The sequence below is a fragment of the Malus sylvestris genome, chromosome 6, assembly GCF_916048215.2.
Source record: "Malus sylvestris chromosome 6, drMalSylv7.2, whole genome shotgun sequence".
In the NCBI taxonomy this organism is placed as follows: domain Eukaryota; kingdom Viridiplantae; phylum Streptophyta; class Magnoliopsida; order Rosales; family Rosaceae; genus Malus; species Malus sylvestris.
The window spans coordinates 26020835-26040466 of record NC_062265.1 but is presented as its reverse complement, the minus strand read 5'-3'; the positions used below and the strand labels follow the sequence as shown (position 1 = coordinate 26040466).

Sequence of the window (19632 nt, the reverse complement as noted above, 5' to 3'; positions counted from 1 at the left end):
GGGAAGGAAGGTCCATGCATCCATCCTTCTCTTTTTCTGTTTTTTTTTTCGCCTTTTTCCATATTTTATCTGCTTTCTTTTCAACGAAAGTGGACTTAATCAAATATATGATGAAACAGAGCAACAGCAGCAGTTCTCACCCAAAGTTTCTGCTTTGTGCACGCACAGTCAATCACTATATGGATAGGCAAAAATACCAGAAGACACTTGATTATGGGGTATTCTCGTCGGTGGATAGGTTTGAGTTGAAGTTTGTGAAAAGTATCATATGGGACAAAAGAATCTTATTTATTCTTATTCATTTTTTCAGTTGAAATCGAATGGAGAGATGGGGTACCTTTTTGGTTTTTCATTGAACCATAATTAGTCACATTATGCTTGTAGTCATTAGCCCTTAATTTAAATTAAAATACAACTTAAAATCACATTATTAGGTTATTTATATCTCTCATAGTCACATTATGCTTTTACGAGTTTTGATTTACTTACTCATGAATTGTGAGGTCGGTTCATACAACTAGAGTTTGTCTCCTATACGCTTTTATATGTATACCAACTTCAAAATTGCTTGAAGGTATCATTAAAAAAACATAATAGGTGCATCAAACTACTTTTTAGTTATAAGTACCTCATCTTACATATGGATATAAGATTGAATTCATGATCTTCAGTCTTGGCATTTTGTCTCCTCTCACCTAGGAAAACAAAACTTGTGTAAAGGGACCCGAATCACGCTATCCCCTTGACAACTCTCATCAAACATGAGAATCATGTATTGTTCTGCCAATTACCCTACATTGGTCTCGCAAGTGTGATGATTTCCCTAAAATGACAGTCCTACTAAAGTAGTCGATACAAATATATATAGCTAGAAGGCCTAAAGGGAGAAGATGATTGCTGGAAAAGGGGCAGTTAAAATATAGATGTGGGTTCAACTTGTGCCGTGAGAAGCACTTTCTTTTCGGGCCAAGAGGAGAAGCACTTGGCAATACATAATACATTTAAATTCATATATAAAGACCATACAATCTCGAGTGAAAAACAAAAAAAAAAAAAGATTAAAAAACACATGATACTTGTATTATTGACAATGCCAGGAACTAGTAGTACAAAGGAAGCAAAGGTACATAATTTGAGATTACAAAACAAGCGAGAGTTCGTGAACAAATGTGCAATATCAAACGAAACTCCATGAACGAAATTTGATCCAGCCTTTCTTGCTGTAACACCTCCATATCAGAAGAAATAAGAATAGCAAGAGTGGATATAAATTCCGGCAATCATGGTTAACTAGGCCAGGGCGGCACAAGGTTGCCATCCATGGTCGGTGTTTTTCTAAAATGTTGAGAAGCATGTTAAGTAAGGTGGTAACAACTTTGCGGTAAGTAGAAAAAGAAGGTGGGTGGAGCGAATATAATGGAGGTGGGAACTGAGGAAAAAAGCACTCATACTAAAAAAAAAAAAAAACCAGCACTAAGTCAGAAATTCAAACCCGAAAAAGAGAAAAGAGTTCGAACACAAGAACTGAATTAAAGAAGACCTTACAACTCGAGTCTTGATCTCATTAACACAAGGAATTCGACTTATGAACAACATTAAATTATTGTTAAGGACGACTAAGATATGGTGCCACTATCTTTTAGATAAGCTGATATAAACACAGCCGGTGCACTGAGAGAAAGACATAACAGAGGGCCTGCAGGAGCCAATTTCCAAGTAGCTGCTAATCGTATACCTGAAATCATTTAGAGAAATAAAAGTAAATCTCAAAGAACAAGTAGAGATAGAGGTGTATGCAGAGGGCCTGTCGACCTCCTTAAGATATTATGTATTGATAGACATAAATACCAGAAGACACTGGATTATGGGGTATTCCAGTTGGTGGATAGGTTTGAGTTGAAGTTTGTGAAAAGTATCGTATTTCATGGGACAAACCAGTCTCATTTATTCCTATTTTTTTCAGTTAAAATCAAATGGAGAGATGGCGTACCATTTTTGTTTTTTCATTGAATCATGATTAGTCACATTATGCTTGTGGTCTTTACTCATTAGCCTTTAAATTTAGATTAAAATACAACTTAAATCACATTATTAGGGTATTTATAACTCTCCTTTTTCTTTGCGTTAGTGGAATTCTCTTGATAGGACAACTATGATGAACTGTAAACCCAAACATCAGCCTTTACAAGTCTTGATTCAGCGGCACAATAGTTGTGGGATCGGTTCACACCAACTAGAGTTTGTCTGCTATACACTTTGATGACCAACTTCAAAATTGCTTGAAGGCAATTGCAGAGGCACCAAGGTACCAAAGTAGTCCTGGGCCTATCCTCACCCTGAAAAATATATCTATATTATACCTGTTTCTCTTGCTGTAAAACCCTCCTATTGGTAAACCATTCTAATAAATTCAATCATTATCTTTTGTTATGGTTGTTTACCACAAATCAAACCTGTAAAATACCCATTATTCACTTTTATTCATAAAAATAAAAATCTTGCCTTACACTCTAATTTGTTCTCTTTCACTGTGCAACCTAGAGATTTGAAAGCTATTCCCTTTCTCATTCTCGAAATTTCTTATTTTTTAGGGTTTTTATCACAAATGGTTCCTGACATTGATCAAACACATTATTTTAGCCCCTGACATTGAAAATCAATAGAAATGGTCCCTGAGATTGATCACACACATCACAAATGGTCCTTCCGTTAAAAACTCTCTGGGCAATTTTCAAAGCTTCGTAACTTAATCGTTTCTTAACCAAATTCGACCCATAATATATCAAAATGAAGATAGGAAAGTGTCAAACAAGATTATATCTATTTTGAAGCCCAATGATTGCCGGAGATGGCCAGAAAATAGCCTCAAATGTGACTGATCCGCAGAAAAACTGGAAAACTCGCCTGAAACTGGGTAAACTTTAAACGTTGATAACTTCTTTAATAATTAACGAATTCGAGTGATTCAAAAATGAAAATCATACTTCTCGACGAGACGAAGAGAGTGATATCTTTCTTGATGGCTAACAAGCCGTAGTTTGGCCCAAAAAGGGCTCAGAATTGGCTAACTTGAAAATGGTTATCCAATTTCTAGCCATTTTCCGGTTAAACCACGGTGAATTAGCAGTCAATAAAGGTACCAATCTCTTTTTCTCATTAATAACTATGATTTTCATTTTTGAATCACTCAATTTTGTTGAGTATTGAAGAAGTTATGAATGTTTAAAGTTTACCCCAATTTCCGGCGAGTTTTCCAGTTTTTCCGCGAACCAGTCACATTTGAGACTATTTTCCGGCCATCTCTGGTAACTATTGGGCTTCCAAATAGGTATAATCTTGTTCCACACTTTCCTATCTTCATTTTGATATATCATGGGTCGAATTTGGTTAAGAAACGATTGAGTTACGAAGCTTTGAAAATTGCCCAAAGAGTTTTTAACGGAAGGACCATTTGTGATGTGTTTGATCAATGTCAGGGACCATTTCTATTGATTTTCAATGTCAGAGACCAAAATGATGTGTTTGATCAATGTCAGAGACTATTTGTGATAAAAACCCTATTTTTTATCATTCTAAATTTCAAATACCTTCAAGTTGAAAAAAAAAAAAAAAAAAAAAAACTACAAATCCATTCAATAAGCAATAAAAATTTTATCGTCAAGATGACGAGGTCCACGAATAAAAATTAGGGTTGTTTCTACTCTATTCTCCCTCTTATTTGAGTGTTAGGGTTTGTAAATTTTTATTGATTCTCCTATTGAGTCTAATCATTCTTTCAAGATGACAAGGTTATTTATCATGCAATGGTTTCAAATATGAAAACTCATCGAGGATAATAATAAATACCATGAATATATATATATATATATATATATATATATATATATATATATATATAAACATAGCACGTGTATTAGATTACTTTTTACTTATAATTACCTCATCTTGCATTGGATTTAAGGTTAAATTCATGATCATTAGTTTTAGCATTCTCCCTCCTCTCACCATAGAAACTTCAGTAAAAAAAAAAAACACTTGTGTAAAGGGACATTGGTATTGCAAGTGTGCTGGCTCCCGTAAAACGACAGTCCTGAAGCTTCCCTCGACTTTAGGAGCTCATGTTATTAGATTATTCACTTAATTACTCTTATATTTTTTGCCAATTAGGGAGGACCGAAGTTTCCCTCGGCTTTAGGAGCTTATGCTGTTAGACTATTCACTTAATTATTCATTCTTCCTTTGTCAATTAAGGAGGCCGGGAATGGACACTAACCACTTGCCTCTTCTCGTCGTCTGTCCAGTCAACTTCTGCCGTGAGAAGCACTTCTTTTCGGGCCAAGAGCACTTAGCACGTAATACGTTTAAATTCATATAAAACGACCATACAGTCTTGACAGAAAAAAAAAGTAAAAAAAAAATAAAAATTATACACAATGCTTTTATCATTGGCAATGCCAGGAACTAGTAGTACAAAAGAAGCAAAGGCATGAGATCAAAAAGTGAACGACAGTTCGTGAACAAAATGTGCAATATCGAACGAAACTCCATGAACAAAATTTGATCCAGCCTATCTTGCTGTAACACCTCCATGTCAGAAGAAATAAGAACAGCAAGAGAATAAATTCCGGCAGTCACGGTTCACTAGGCCAGGGCGGCACAAGGTTGCCATCCATGGTTAGTAGAAAAAGAAGGTTGGTGGAGTGAGTATAATGGAGGTGGGAACTGATGAAAAAACCACTCGTACTAAAAAAAAAAAAAATACCAGCTCTAAGTCAGAAATTCAAAGTCAAAAAAGAGAAAAGAGTTCGAACACAAGAACTGAAGTAAAGAAGACCTTACAACTCGAGTCTTGATCGCATTAACACAAGGAATTCGACTTATGAACAACATTAAATTATTGTTAAGGGCGACTAAGATATGGTGACACTATCTTTTAGATAAGCTGATATAAACACAGCCAGTGCACTAAGAGAAAGAGCTAACAGAGGGCCTGCAGGAGCCAATTTCCGTGTAGCTGCTAATCGTATACCTGAAACCATGGTACATGCATACGATCGTTATTCATAACAGATATTTAAGTTACTATGTACACACTTGTGCATAGAATTTAACAAAAGCATGGTACATGCATACCGAATACCGCAGCAAAAAGAAATGCTGATCCAAAACCAAGGGCATCACCAATAGCTTTTGTCTCTGGTGTTTGCAGCAGATAGTAAGCCTACAAGCATAGCAAGTATCACCCATTAAACTGGTGACAAAACCTTTTTGTGTATCTACGTTCATTCAGGGATGACACTCTTAGGACTATTCAGATTCATTATCTGGATTTTTTTAACATACCACAGAACCACAAAATTATCAGTATCTTAGAAAGGTAAGATGGCAGAAAGGAACAAGAAGCTCAATTACATGAACAAAAACAGAAAGTGGCACAAGGCGAAAGACACTTTTTATTTTGAATTTTGATAGACATTCTTCAACATGAATAAAGATAACTTCAGGAAGCATAAGCTCCAAGCTATAAAACCTTGCAATTAAGGCCTTTGGCCTAGTCTCACCTCCTCCCCATGAACAAATAGGGCTGAAGAAAGTTCAGGGTTCCATGTCCCGGGAATGAAACAAATTGAAGAAACCTTGCAGTGTATTTTGCAATAATTTGAACATAATAAAACATTAATATTGTGTTCACATAAACCCATGGGGAGTTCCATTGTCAACTGTTAACAATTTAAAGTGCTTGTTTCGTGATAAACTGCATTATCTCGGACTAATTTGAGGAACATGCAAACAAAAAAACATGTAGACTAACTGCATTATTTGTCAATGATGAACAACATGCTTGTCCCTTCTTTCAAGAAACTAATGCTTTTTACGAAATCTTGAATTCTGTGGTTGTCAAGTGAAACACCAGCAGAGGGATCATGGGTTGGAAACAGGATGTGGAGTGTTTTGAAATGCTTTATACATTATACACGACAATCATTTCTAGCACTATTTAAAATGATGCAGCTGGAAAAGTGTAGTGTGGTATTCACTCTTCATAAGTGGAAATCACATGCATTTGTGCAGGGGTTCCGAAAGATTTGTACTTGGTACTCTACGAAGGACAATGTGCTAAAGATTTGGCTTGAGTAAAAGCTTGATCCAGCATTGAAAGATGGAGGTCGCCCCCACATCTCTTTCTGAAGATTTCTAACTGATCCATCATCGGTTGTTGAACAATGACAAGGGAAGCTTGGGCAGTTTAGCTCGGAATAGTGTTAGTGTCCGATTATGCTCAGATTAAGAGCTAAGGTATTTACATTTCATCAATACCATACAAATCCCAATTGCTGAATCGATCATACTTTAAGGACGCATCAAACAAATAGTGAAATCTTTTCAGCAATTGGGATTAGTAAGTTGATTTTCAGCGTCTCAAAATGTGTTGACATGAAAATTATCATGTGTGATTGCCAACATTATTGCACATGTAGCATTGTAAATCAAACAATTGAATTAACCCAAAAAAATAATTAAGAAACTCAAATTCCCCAACTTGTTGAAACTTGAAAGTAAACATAATTTAGTGTTATTCTGCTCTGCCAAAAAAAAAGACAATTTAGTTTTAATAAGGAGTCTTACAGTTGCCATTAGAGCTGCTCCTGAAACACCACCGATAAGCGACCCTTTGCTTCCTGTTCTCGAAACTGCGATTAAAAAAAAAACCCACCATTTCTTAAAAATAAAAATAAAACACACAAAAGCATGTATTTTTGGAGCATTTATCTGTAATTTTGCGGAAGAAATGAAGGGATTACAAGCAAAGAAGCCGCCGCTGAGGAGGAGGAAGCCGTAGACTGCAGAGGTAGCCGGAGCCATCTCCGCCAGCTGAGAAGTGCACGAGAACCGACGATGGTGCGTTTTGGGCACGGCTCTAAAGCTTGTGTTGCTCGCTGCCAATAGCCCATTTCCCGCAGCGTAATCGCAGCGAAAGGGATGGGGGTGGGAAAACGCGGGAGATTTGAATGTGGGAATTCTGCGACGGTGTTCGTACAAACAATTTCTGGTCGCCGGCGAAGCCAAATGCAGCGTATACGACGACATGATCCGGCGATTTCAGTGAGTTTCCGAGTTGCGTTGTGGAGTTGCAGGTGTGTGTGAAAATGATAAGGTAGCCGAGCGGACAGGGAGAGTGGGGAACAGAGGCGCGCAAAACGAGGTCGCCAATTTTACTTGGGCTTTGACAGAAGCCCAATTTTGGGTGACGGTCTGATCCATAGAATGAGATTACAGTCATCGTAGCGTTTCGATTTAATAATATAACTTCACATGTAACATTATTAGATGGAATAGAAGCCGAATTTGTTTCATGTAATTTTCTTTCCTGATATGTAGAAATGTTAGTAGTCTAATTAACATAATTATTGACGGATATAACGGTGTTGACATTAATATTATTTGTTATAAACTTATATGATAAGTGTGGTAAAAAACTTTTGAATGAAACTTTATAATTTTTTTTTATCACAAGTACTTTAAGGTATACTAACAATGAATGTGAGATTTGAATATGAGGCGCAATGAGTTCAAATAAAAAAAATTCTTTCCATGGTTATTTATATGTTTATTGTAGTTTATGTCGGAATGGACGATAAGTAATAGTGTAAAAATTTAACCAAAAAATAAAAAAATCAAACCACGACTTCATTTTCAATTGCATGTGGAGGAGACAATTCTCGTTCAATTTAACTAAAAATAAGTAGAATGACTACTGAAATTTGAAATTTGAAATTTGAAATTTATGTATAAATATTTAATCAACAAATTGAAATTTATGTCATAAATATTTAATCAACAATAATGTTAATTTAATGGCAGATGAAAATTCAAAGGCAAAGAGAATATAAGCACGTGAACTTTAAAAGTTTAAAGAAAATGAAATAGTGTGCAATCTTGTGAAGGCTACATGTCGCTCATATTGGACGTCACATGAATGTTGCTTATATAATTTTTTCAATTTTTTTTCTTTAAAAAAGATGACCAACTGGTGGCTCGCCACGACGGTCCACCTTTCCGGGAGTATTAAGGAGTATGTTAATGCATGTGTCTAAAAGCATCTCTGAAAAACTCTACAAATGTTGTTTTACAAATACGAGTTTGTGTTACCGATGTGACAGTTTGTTCTACAAAATAAAAGCATTTTTATTTCGATTCTAAAAAATTAATTAAACAGTTTCAATAAGAATATGATTTTGACTCTAGCCCATTTACTCTTCTTCATTTCAAATATTCCAAATTTAATTCTTTACATTGCAGTTATGAAATAATAAACAAGTTATTGATAATTTGTGGAGTTTGGTGAAAATGCTTTTGAATAGGATTACTCATAATTTTGTTTACAATATTCTCTTTGTTGCTAAAACTTAAGGACACAATACACCAGCTTTGGTCTAAAGATTGTTCACCGCAAATCATTTTGGTTTCTCTGTGAGAAATCTTAAATCGAGAGTATTTTGTCAAATCAACCACTTTGTTGAATTGGTAATTTCTTCTATTTAGCAGAAATTTTTCAAAGTAAAACCAAAATGATTGACAATTGACACTCTCAAAAACGACTTTTATTGATTTTAAATTTAATGGACCAAATGATAAGCCATGACAATCTGAGCAACTATTTCCGCTAAAAAGCCTAGCACAAATTTACATCTGAGATTCAGAATCCTTATTAAACCAACTTTCTTTTACATTTCTGCTATACAATCAATTCACCAAGTCGTCAAAATCAACGGCTGGGATCAACCAATCAAGCAAACAAACAGCCAACTAATACACGATTTCTTTGTCATGTGACAGTGACTGTAGAAACGAAACAGACGATACTTTCTCCCGAATGGTTTCCAATATTTGAGTTGCCGAAGGCCTCAGCGTCGGTGACTGACGCAAGCACGTTGCCGAAATACCAAGCATGGTCTTGGCCTCTTCGAGGTCAAACCCCGCCGCGCCCAGCCGCGGGTCCACCAACTCTGCCACCTCCGCCGCCTCACAACCGCCGTCTCTCAACCTGCCCCCCACCAAAGTCGTCAAGAACTGCCCTTTCTCGGAGCAAAACGCCTCCATTCCCGTAACGAGCTCCAAGATCAAAACGCCGAAGCTGTACACGTCGTTTTTCTTCGAAGCGATTCCGGTTCGGAGGTAGTGCGGATCTGTGTAGCCCGGCGAGCCCATCATCGTCAAGACTTGATTTCTCAGCGACGACGGCGGTTGGACGGTTGAGGAAAACCCCATCTTCGCTGACCCGAAATCGCAGAGCTTGCAGTTGAGATTTTCGTCGAGTAAGATGTTTGAGGCTTTGATGTCCATGTGAACGATTTGGAGGGCGCATTTCTCGTGCAGGTATTCTAATGCTTGTGCGACTTGGAAGGCGATTGCCATTCGGTTCTTCCACGGCAGTGCTGGGGTGGCGTCTCCGCCGTGGAGCTTCTCTTGGAGATTTCCGTTGGTGACGTACTCGAAAACCAGAGCACCCTCCTCTGTTCCACAAAAAAAAAATATAAAACATTATTATTTGAACAAATTGGATTGAAGTTGAACCCATAAAGAAAATAAGAACATATCACAAATTAATGTCAAGAAAACTGTACAGTATTACAACCCAACTACATCTGACACAAAAAAGCTGGAAGTGTAGCTGAGTGGTAGAAACACTAGATGCTTCTTTAGCAAGCAAGTTTTCTCAAAGGAGTAATCACTAACATTTTTAATAACAATTACACAAAGCAAAACGAAATTTTAGGATTCGTTTGAGATTGCTTCTTTAGAAAATGCTTTTACTTTTAAGCAATTTTACTCGAATTAATTTTATTATAAACACGTTAAAATTTTATTAAAAACCAATTGCTTGATGAAAATACAGTTGAATGGCTTTTTTAGAGGTATCTGAGAAGTGCTTCCGGGGAAAATGCTTTTACGAGTTGGAAACCTTTGTTTTTTTTTTTTTCCAAATAGAATCGGAAACGTTGGCTCAGCTGTCAAAAAACACGTTAAGCACAATCCTTAACCATGTTCTTAGTTTATGGACTGACCTTGGTTTTCGGAGTAGCCAAGAAGCTTGACGATGCGGTGGTGCTCAAGGCGGAGGAGAATATCGAGTTCTTGCTTAAAAGCCCGACTCAGCCGCTCGCTGCCGTTGTGGATCTTAATCGAGCAGAACCCATCGCCCGAATTAGGCCCCGGGTTTCGTGCCAAGTACACATTGCTGAACCCTCCAGTTCCAATCACCTTGGAGAAGCCATCAGTAGATCTCTCTATCCAATCCCAACTCAATTTCTTCACGCTAAACTCCCCACTTTCTTCAACATGGTCCTCCTTCTCCACAACGATTCCATTGTCTTTGCGTTTTGATCTGAATCCGAAGCATCTCATTACCACCATGACTGAAACGATGAGGAAGACGGCGGCGGCGGAGATTGTGAGAGATGTGACGAGGGTTTTGGAGGTGTCAGCGTGGGAAGATGGTTTTGAAGGGGAGGTTGACGGTGGGTTGGTGGAGGAGAGAGAGGAAAAGGAGGAGAGAAAAAGGGTGGTTGTTGGGATGGAGCGGGAAGCCTCGGAGAAAGTAGACAGTGAGGAAAACAAAACGAGGGAGGTGAAGAAGTAGGAGTAACAGCAGACAAAATTGTAAGCGTATGGGCTTTCTGTAAGAACTTGGTCTTCTTCTTCGAGGTTAGATTCGGCCATGGAAGGAGGCACAATCTGACAGGGGTGATCTCGATCTAGGCATAAAAGAAACAAATGCGCAAGCTAGCTTCCTTCCTACTTTCCCACATACAGATTTGAAAACGAAAAGGAAAAAGAGAGTGTATTTAGATCTCGCACCCAATCAAAATCAAGATCTTAGTCTTTTTTTTTTTATTTATAGATTTCATAAATTGAAAAGCAAAAGACCAAAAAGAATATTGAAAAGAAAAAGAGAGGTCTTTGTTCCCATTTCCTTACTAACAATTAATGTTCATGAATTATAATATCTAACCACTCAATATTAAAGTTTGGTAATATTTTTCTTTACTTGTAAATGAAATATTTTAGATTCGAATCTCTTGGATAACGAACTCTCTTTCATATTAGTGTAAAATATATTGTTGTACTGAAAAAAAATTCATAAGTTCTAAACAATAATCAATATATCACATAATTCATTTTTGTTGAAACAATATTTGTAATATTAAAAATAGGAAATTTGCCAAAATATCATCTAAATTATTCGTAAAATAAAGTTTAACTGAATTATTATATGCGTACGCAAATATTATTGAAAAAAAATGGTTATCTCTATTAGTTTTTATAATGAAATTTCATGAAAAAAATAAAATCATACGTCGACCCCAGTTCAAAAAGCATTTGCAACACTTTGTGACAACTATGGGACTTAGGATAGGAATTTTGTTGAGTTTATTTAATTTTTTGTGTGTTTACGAGCGTTACATGCCACAAAATAAAGAGAATACTTATTTTTTTTTTTAACTCATAAGCGCACAATGTCATTCGGAAAAGTTTATAAATACAAATTGATTCATCAACAATAAAAAAATGAAACTGTTATTACCACTTCAAAAATCTTATTCTACACTCCACATAAGTGTATTTTTCTTTCTAATTATAGAAAGTTTTGAAGTGTCAAATAAGATTTTTAAAGTGCTAATAACAATTTCCTAAAAAAAGACTATAAATAGTAAGTTGACAAATAAAAAGTGGAATTTAGTAAGTTGACAAATAAAAAAGTGGAATTTGTGTACGAAAGCGTTTGTTTTTTTATTTTTTTTTTAAATTGTATTCTTGTTAAAGATTTATTGTTTAATTCGATTGTATTTTCTAATTCTTATCAGAATTTAATAATGCGATCCAGTCAAAATAATATGATTGCTACTTGCCGGTTCTTTATATTTACACGGATTTCTAAGTTTTTCAGTCTGCACAGGGTTTTGTTTTGTTTTGCGATGACTTTATGACATCCTACTCATTTTCCACATTTCAAAGCTGTCAATTAATTCTAACAAAAATATCTAGAGAATATTAATAAATTTTCTGCTATTTCACATTTTATTGAAAAAATATATGAAGTGACAGAAAGTTTGTAGATAATTCCACTTTTGAAAATATCTTCTAACATTTCTCTAATAGCTATCTTTTACTATTCAGGGACACACACTTTGACACATATTTTGACAAATTCTTTTTGTACTCATAATATATTTCAACGATTCAATCATCTATAATTATATTTTAACTCAGTATCATGTCTATCAAAATAAATAAATTTGAAACCATATAACCATTGGAATAAATATAGTGTTTCTTTGTAGAATGTAGTCGTCCACATTCTTCACTATAAATGAATGTCTATTGATTTTGAATTTGTCTAATTTTTTACAAAGATGTTATATGAATAATGTTAAAATATAACAAAAGCGTGCACTAAATCCTCATCCTTAATTAATTGACCTAAAATAGCTATTATTTAATTTTGTATAAAAAAAATCATCGTTTAAGTCTTGTGGTTTTAAATTGCAAATGTCCTCGAATTTATTACTTGCATGCATCTTCTTTCTTTCTTTTTTCATTGGAAAAAATGCTCGCGTGTAAAACTATATGTTATCAATAAAAACATATTTTTAGGTTAGAGATTATTTTAATTTTTTTCTTACAACAATCATCAATATGCAAATGCAAATACAACTAATTTCGTTTTCGAACTTTATACTAATGATTTTTCCTAGAGAAACACCAAAATGCATCATTTTCCACCTTATTGCATCCACCTAAAATCATATATTGACAACTGATCCAAAAATTGAAAAAAAATATAAAATCACACATTTTATTTTGGTAAATAATAAAATCGGACAATTGCATAATAATCATGAACATCGATTTTTGATTATTACTTCCACCATACAAATTTTTCTTAAAAAGAACAAAATTGTCTCTATGTACAACATTGATTTTGCTAATTATTAAGGTTAGGAAAATAAGATGAATTTTATTTTTTTGTCAAACAATCAATCATTTCTAAAACAAACAAATACAAAAAAAGTTAAATACAAAGCTAAATCTGACCCGGTGAGTCTTTCTTACCTCTAAAAAAAAACATACTATTGTGAATTGACCACGAGCCGATTCCTTTTAAAAACAACATAGTTAAATCCCACATTCATGTCGCATTAGGTAAAAAGTAGCTTGGATAAGGGATTATCTTCAAATCTTCCTGCATGGTACATAGTCCACACAAAATTGGTTCAAAAGTTAGAATCCGGATCCTCTTTGTGAGGATTATGAGAATCTGTGAATTATGTCTGTTTATCGTACATCATACAATCATGAATCATTTTAAATATTTTTATTTAAAATTAAATATAATAGTACTTGATAAAAATTGATCACACGATATACAATAAACGGACACGATTTACAAATATTTAGGATTCTCACTAAAATGATCCGGAGAGGATCCAGTTGGCAAAAGTTAAGGTATCATTTAAATTAATTAAGGCCTAATCGGATAAAAGGTCTCCGTGGTCATAAGGTATTCGGATGATAGCTCCTATGGTAAAAAAATTCGGATTTAAACCTCTGTGGTCACAGTCTGTTAGGATTTAACCCATGTGGTCTAAGTCTGTTAGGATTTATACCCTTCTGTCATTCCTCCATTAGGTTTAGGTTTGCCAAATCGGATAAATGGTCCCCATGGTCATAAGGAATTCGGAAGATAGCCCATGTGGTAGAAAAAATTCGAATTTAAACCCATGTGGTCTAAGTCTATTAGGATTTATGCCTGAAATTAGAGGTTCTGTCATTCATTCGTTAAGCTTACAGGTGGAGCAGAGTTTCTCTGAGTATCTATCAATAAAAAATATCTTACAATAAAAAGAGGGGGGAGAGAAGATTTCAGTTTATGGTAAAAAAATTCATTCATCTAAGTTATTTCACGAGAAGAAAAAGACGAAAATAGAGGATCTGTTGAATTTCAAATAGTTAGTTTCACCAATAGGATACGAAGACTTACTTCACATTTACAATTACACAAAAAAAAACTATTTATCTCAGAGAGGTTTACGTAAAATTCTGGGAAAACGCCAACGATTACTGTCTTATTTGTCAAAGAAAAATAGAATATGTTATAAAGAATTAATTAATCGGTTGGATATTCGGGAGTCAAAAACTCGTTAATTTTATAAAGGCATTTTGAATTATTTAATTTATTAGATCTTGAATTTTAATGAATTATGTGATTTATTAGTTCCACCTCGTTCTGTCGCGTCTCCTTAGAGAAACTCTGCTCCACCTGTAAGCTTAGCGGAGAAATGACAGAACCTCTAGTTTCGGGCATAAATCCTTACAAACTTAGACCACAGGGGTTTAAATCCGAATTTTTTTTACCACAGGGACTATCTGCCGAATACCTTATGACCACGGGATCATTTATCCAATTTTGCCAACCTAAACCTAATGGAGGAATGACAGAAGAGTATAAATCCTAACAGACTTAGACCACATGGGTTTAAATCCTAACAGACTGTGACCACAGGGATTTAAATCCGAATTTTTTTACCATAAGGGCTATCATCCGAATATCTTATGACTATGATGATCATTTATCCGATTAGGCCATTAATTAATTATCACATTGAAGACACAGCCATCACTCGTCAGAATAATAATATCACGTGGCTTTTTTAATTTTCAATTATGCACACGTGGCTTGCACGCTGAATAAAAGCTTTGTGAATGATGATCACATCAAAATTTGAATAATTGGGTCAAATATAATCAATCATAAGAACAAGTCGGGACTTCATTTTAATAAGAAAAATAGCATGAATATTTGACATTCTTGTGGCACGTCATCCACTTCATTCCCTAAGCAAAGAAGCGAGAAGTGTATGTGCAATTCTTTGTATATGAAACAGGACAGATTAACCACCACAGAGTGTCCACTTGTTTGGGAGAATTTCAAATTTCGTATTTCACACGGTTAGTCCTGAATCGGTTTTTTACACTAATGAATCATATGATGGTGGCCAAAGGGTAGCTGAAATGTCATTGTGAGTCTTCACACCCCCCTCCCATGCCCCTGGAAAAGTAGACTACCAGGGCTTTGCCACTAGCTAATCCCTTTTAAAAAATATAAAAAAATAAAAAAATAAAAGAGAAGAGAAATTCTCTTATGTCACTAATTTATCATATATAACAATCATTTATTAAATGTATAGTGTATTTGTTGAGCAATGATAAATATTTGTTAGGCGATGACATAACTAAAACTTAAAGTTGAGTATGCGCGTTTAACCTAATATACTTAACGATCAACAACTAGACACACGTACATGTATAAAATCTATGCAAAATCACTTGTTCTTGTTTGATCTAGTGGCTTAAAAACCTAATCATGCACTCTGACTTAATTTACATTTTATCAATGACAGACAATCATTTACATTGTGCTAGACCCAGTCGACTATGCACGTTTAACCTAATATACTTAACGATCAACAACTAAACACACGTACATGTATAAAATCTATAGACAATCACTCGTGCTTGTTTGATCTAATGGTTTAAAAACCTAATAATAATGCACTCTAACTTAATATACATTTTATCAACGACAAACAATCATTTACATTGTGCTAGACGCAGTCGACCATGCGTGTTTAACCTAATATACTTAACGGTCAACAACTAAACACAAATACATGCATAAAATCTATAGACAATCACTCATGCTTGTTTGATCTTATGGTTTAAAAACCTAATCATGCACTCTAACTTAATTTACTTTTTATAAACAACAAACAATCATGCACTCTAATTTAATTTACTTTTTATGAACAACAAACAATCATTTACATTGTGCTAGATGCAGTCGACTATGCGTGTTTAACCTAATATACTTAACGATCAACAACTAGACACACATATGTGTATAAATCTAGGGAATTTTAACGAAAAGCTTCCAGTATTGTTCACTTTAACGAAAAATCACATTTTTACAGTAAAAAGTCAATCCTAATACTATTCACTTTACCCTTTATTTTGTCCTTATCGTTAAAATTCAAAGTTTTCAAACCATTTTCATTAGTTTTCTTTAAAATCTATGGACAATCACTCATGCTTGTTTGATCTCAAGGTTTAAAAACATAATCATACACTCTAACTTAATTTATTTTATCAACGACAGACAATCATTTACACGTGCATAACAACCTTCAATGAATTCACACGTTCAGTTGCTCATGCGGTCTAACCTAATATTGGCATGCCAATTCTACTTCATTTTTTCTATTTTGTTTTTTATTTAATGTGGCCTGCAACCATTGCATACTCATTGAGTCATTGGTGACTGGCTCTTGGAAATTTTCTTCAAAACATTGATATTATTAATTAATAATATTATATTATCATATCATCACCCGTGGAGAAACTAAATACGTACCAACTGCATAATTAATCCTTCCTTTCATTTCACGTCCAATCCGATTTGCTAATTTGACGAACCAGATACACAAAATCACAATTAGTCTGACTTTAATTATTTTGGGTTTAAATCACAAGATGCGGCAGGCACGGCGTCGTTTTCATGAATCTCTAGCTACCGATTACATCCCTACACCAATACAATATATTGGTATTGTGATAGTTAGAGGTTGTGTATGTATTTATATAGCGTTTATGTCGTATGTGTCCTAATCATTTTAAGCATGTTATATTATAAATTTTAGGGTTTGATTGTGATAATGTAACCACGAACTAAAGCAACTTCCTAACCCATTCCTTGATTATCAGAGGAGGGGACATGAATACTTAGATAAATAGATTATTTTTTTCATCTATATATAAAAGTCAATTGAAAAGGTGAATAGTGATTTTGGTGTCATCAAGTTTCAACAAAATATTTGAACAAAAATGCCCCCAAGATAAAAAAAACTCCAAAAGCATCTCAAAATAATGCATCAAATAAGGCAGGGGCATTTTCATCATTTTAATAATATTTTTTTAATAATTAATTTTTGTTTTGTGGTTTTTTGTGTTTTTTTTAATTAGTACCTCACAATAGGCTATTAATAATGTGATTCAATTTCTCTATTTTTAAACATGTTCAAAACATCTTAAGAGGCATGTAATGCCGGTTATAAAAAAGATAATTCGCACACGGATAATAATGTGATTGAATTACTTGTCAAATGATTGTTTTTTTATTTTATTTAAAAAAGCGATATTATCTATACTAAGGGGGAGGGGGTGGGCTTAGCCTTATAATGGGCTAGCAATAATGTGATTCAATCAGTTGTTGATTAAATATTATTTTCTCTATTTTAAACACTTTCAAAACATCTTAAGAGGTGTGAAATGACGGTTATAAAAAATGTCTTTCGTACGCGGATAATAATATGATTAAATTAGTTGTCAAATAATTGTTTTTTTTCAACAAAAAATATTATCTACATTAGGACCGGCAATTCCTGACACAACTCGATAACCCGACACGACACGATACAAAATTAACAGGTGCTTGGGTCGACACGATAACAAATCGGGTCGTTATTGGGTAACCCGATAAGCACCTATTACGATAATGGGTTGGTTAGGGTATACACGTGGGTAACACGATATATGATAAGCAAAATATTAATTTTATAATTTTATAACCCTAAAAAAATACTATAATAATTATATATATTAATTTAATAATTTTATACCCCTAAAAACTATAATAATTATATATATATATATATATATATATATATATATATTAGGGGTGTGCTATCCACACACCCCATTTTACTTCTCACACACCCTTGATAATTTATGTCCGTTGATCTTCTTCAATTCATTCGATTTGACAGCCGAAAATTAAAAAGGTGTGTGAGAAGGCTTCATAATTTGTTAGGCTCAGTTGAAGATAGAATTTGTTTGACATTAGATTTATGGACCTCACAATGCACTGATGAGTATCTTGCTCTTACTGCTCATTTTGTAGACAAAGATTGGAGATTGCATAAAATAATTTTAAATTTTTGTCACATGCCTCCTCCGCATACTGGTGTTGCATTATCTGAGAAAATTAATGCATTGGTGACTGAGTGGGGGATTGAGAAGAAGTTATTTTCTATTACTTTGGATAATACTTCTTCAAATATTTCTTTTGTTAGCATTTTGAAGAATCAGTTGAATCTTAGAAGTCTTCTCATGATGAATGGTGACTTCTTTCATGTGCGTTGTTGTGTTCATATTTTGAATTTGATAGTTCAAGATGGACTTAAAGAAATTGATTCTTTGGTGATAAAGATTCATGAATGCATCAAGTATATAAAGGGCTTTGAGGCTAGGAAACTAAAGTTTTATGAATGTGTTAGACAAGTAGGGATATTGGATAGTATGAGAGGTTTGAGACAAGATGTCTATACTAGATGGAACTCAACTTATATTATGCTAGATAGTGCAATTTTCTATTGATATACTTTGATTCATTTAGGGTTGAGTGATTCCAATTTAGTAGTTGTCCTTTTTCTGAAGAGTCAGATAAAATAATGAAGATTTCCAAGTTTTTTGGGTACTTTTATGAGGTTACGTGCTTATTCTCTGGGACAAAGTACCCCACATCAAATTTGTTCTTTCCTAAGGTGTTCGTAATCCAACTTCAAATTAAGGTAACCATGGATAACTCTGAAAGTTTCATGAATAAGATGAGGACTTACATGTACCAGAAGTGTCACATCCCGACCCGGGATGTGACAAATGGTATCAGAACTTAACCCTGGCCGTGGTGTGCCGATGAGGTCGTCGGACTCCTAAGGGGGTGGATTGTGACATCCCACATCGCCCAAAGGAGTGATCCTTAGATGTATATTCTCATCCCTACCTAGCATGAGGCCTTTTGGGAGCTCAGTGGCTTCGGGTTCTGTAGGAACTCCGAAGTTAAGCGAGAAGGGGGCCAAAGCACTCCCAGGATGGGTGACCCACTGGGAAGTTGCTCGTGAGTTCCCAAAAACAAAACCGTGAGGGCGTGGTCAGGGCCCAAAGCGGACAATATCGTGTTACGATGGTGGAGCGGACCTAGGATGTGACACGAAGTTTGAGAAGTATTGGTTAGAGTACAATTTGATTTTGGCAATTGCAATAATCTTAGACCCTCGTTATAAATTGCATTTTATGGATTGGGCTTACACAAATCTTCATGGTGTGAATTTCGTTGAATTTACAAAGGTTAATGATAAATTGAATGTTCTTTTTGGTGTGTACTTGGAAAAACTTTGGTATCTTGATAATTCAAATACTCTAGTGAATTCAGTGCCTAATCATCAAACAGAATCTGGAGATGTTCTATTTAAGGTAACCTAAGTTTGTTTTTATTTACTTTATATATTTGTAGTAGTAGTACTATAAAAAGTGTTGATATTATATTTAAAATTGGCACGATGCATGATTCTTATTACGTTTTCATTTTTATTTTTTATGATGTAAGATTTTGATAATAATTACGATGGTTCAAGTTCGATTGAAAAAAATGAATTGCAAAAGTATGTGGAGGATAAAATAATAGATAGAAAAGTAGACATAGATGTTCTTTCTTGATGGCAAATTGAGCGTTTT

General features: G+C 34.5%; 2 protein-coding genes and 1 long non-coding RNA gene across 4 annotated transcripts; 1 reads left to right on the top strand and 2 right to left on the bottom strand.

Annotated features, from left to right (window-relative positions):
• Positions 1-1083: 1083 nt before the first annotated feature.
• LOC126626564 (uncharacterized) lies at positions 1084-4662 on the top strand. The gene is made up of 2 exons (XR_007624726.1): positions 1084-1123; positions 4485-4662. It is a non-coding gene; the product is annotated as an uncharacterized LOC126626564 (long non-coding RNA).
• On the bottom strand, positions 1475-7185 carry LOC126626563 (protein FATTY ACID EXPORT 4, chloroplastic). Of its 2 annotated transcripts, XR_007624725.1 has the most exons (5): positions 6804-7185; positions 6628-6692; positions 5134-5221; positions 4835-5029; positions 1475-1540 (listed from the first exon to the last, which is right to left on the bottom strand). XR_007624725.1 is itself a non-coding variant. In XM_050295928.1 (4 exons), the coding sequence occupies exons 1-4, from the start codon at positions 7087-7089 to the stop codon at positions 4911-4913; spliced, it is 558 nt and encodes a 185-aa protein (XP_050151885.1). In that variant the 5' UTR covers positions 7090-7185; the 3' UTR covers positions 4769-4910. The 2 variants fall into 2 exon arrangements, 1 of the variants encoding a protein (XP_050151885.1); XM_050295928.1 differs by lacking the exon at positions 1475-1540 and having other exon boundaries at positions 4769-5029.
• A 1396-nt stretch (positions 7186-8581) lies between these two features.
• On the bottom strand, positions 8582-10877 carry LOC126626562 (probable receptor-like protein kinase At1g33260). The gene is made up of 2 exons (XM_050295927.1): positions 10068-10877; positions 8582-9515 (listed from the first exon to the last, which is right to left on the bottom strand). Exons 1-2 carry the CDS (start codon positions 10720-10722, stop codon positions 8809-8811), a joined length of 1362 nt encoding a protein of 453 aa, XP_050151884.1. The 5' UTR covers positions 10723-10877; the 3' UTR covers positions 8582-8808.
• Between the last annotated feature and the right edge of the window lie 8755 nt (positions 10878-19632).

What these genes read in the sequence shown, in the direction of transcription:
- LOC126626563 (XM_050295928.1), bottom strand. Translation starts at nt 7,089, where the DNA reads ATGTCGTCGTATACGCTGCATTTGGCTTCGCCGGCGACCAGAAATTGT. An exon ending in CAGCGGCGGCTTCTTTGCTT is followed by an intron (nt 6,693 to 6,803) that starts GTAATCCCTTCA and finishes TTTTAATCGCAG; the next exon opens with TTTCGAGAACAGGAAGCAAA. An exon ending in GAGCAGCTCTAATGGCAACT is followed by an intron (nt 5,222 to 6,627) that starts GTAAGACTCCTT and finishes CTATGCTTGTAG; the next exon opens with GCTTACTATCTGCTGCAAAC.
- LOC126626562 (XM_050295927.1), bottom strand. Translation starts at nt 10,722, where the DNA reads ATGGCCGAATCTAACCTCGAAGAAGAAGACCAAGTTCTTACAGAAAGC. An exon ending in TGGCTACTCCGAAAACCAAG is followed by an intron (nt 9,516 to 10,067) that starts GTCAGTCCATAA and finishes TTTGTGGAACAG; the next exon opens with AGGAGGGTGCTCTGGTTTTC.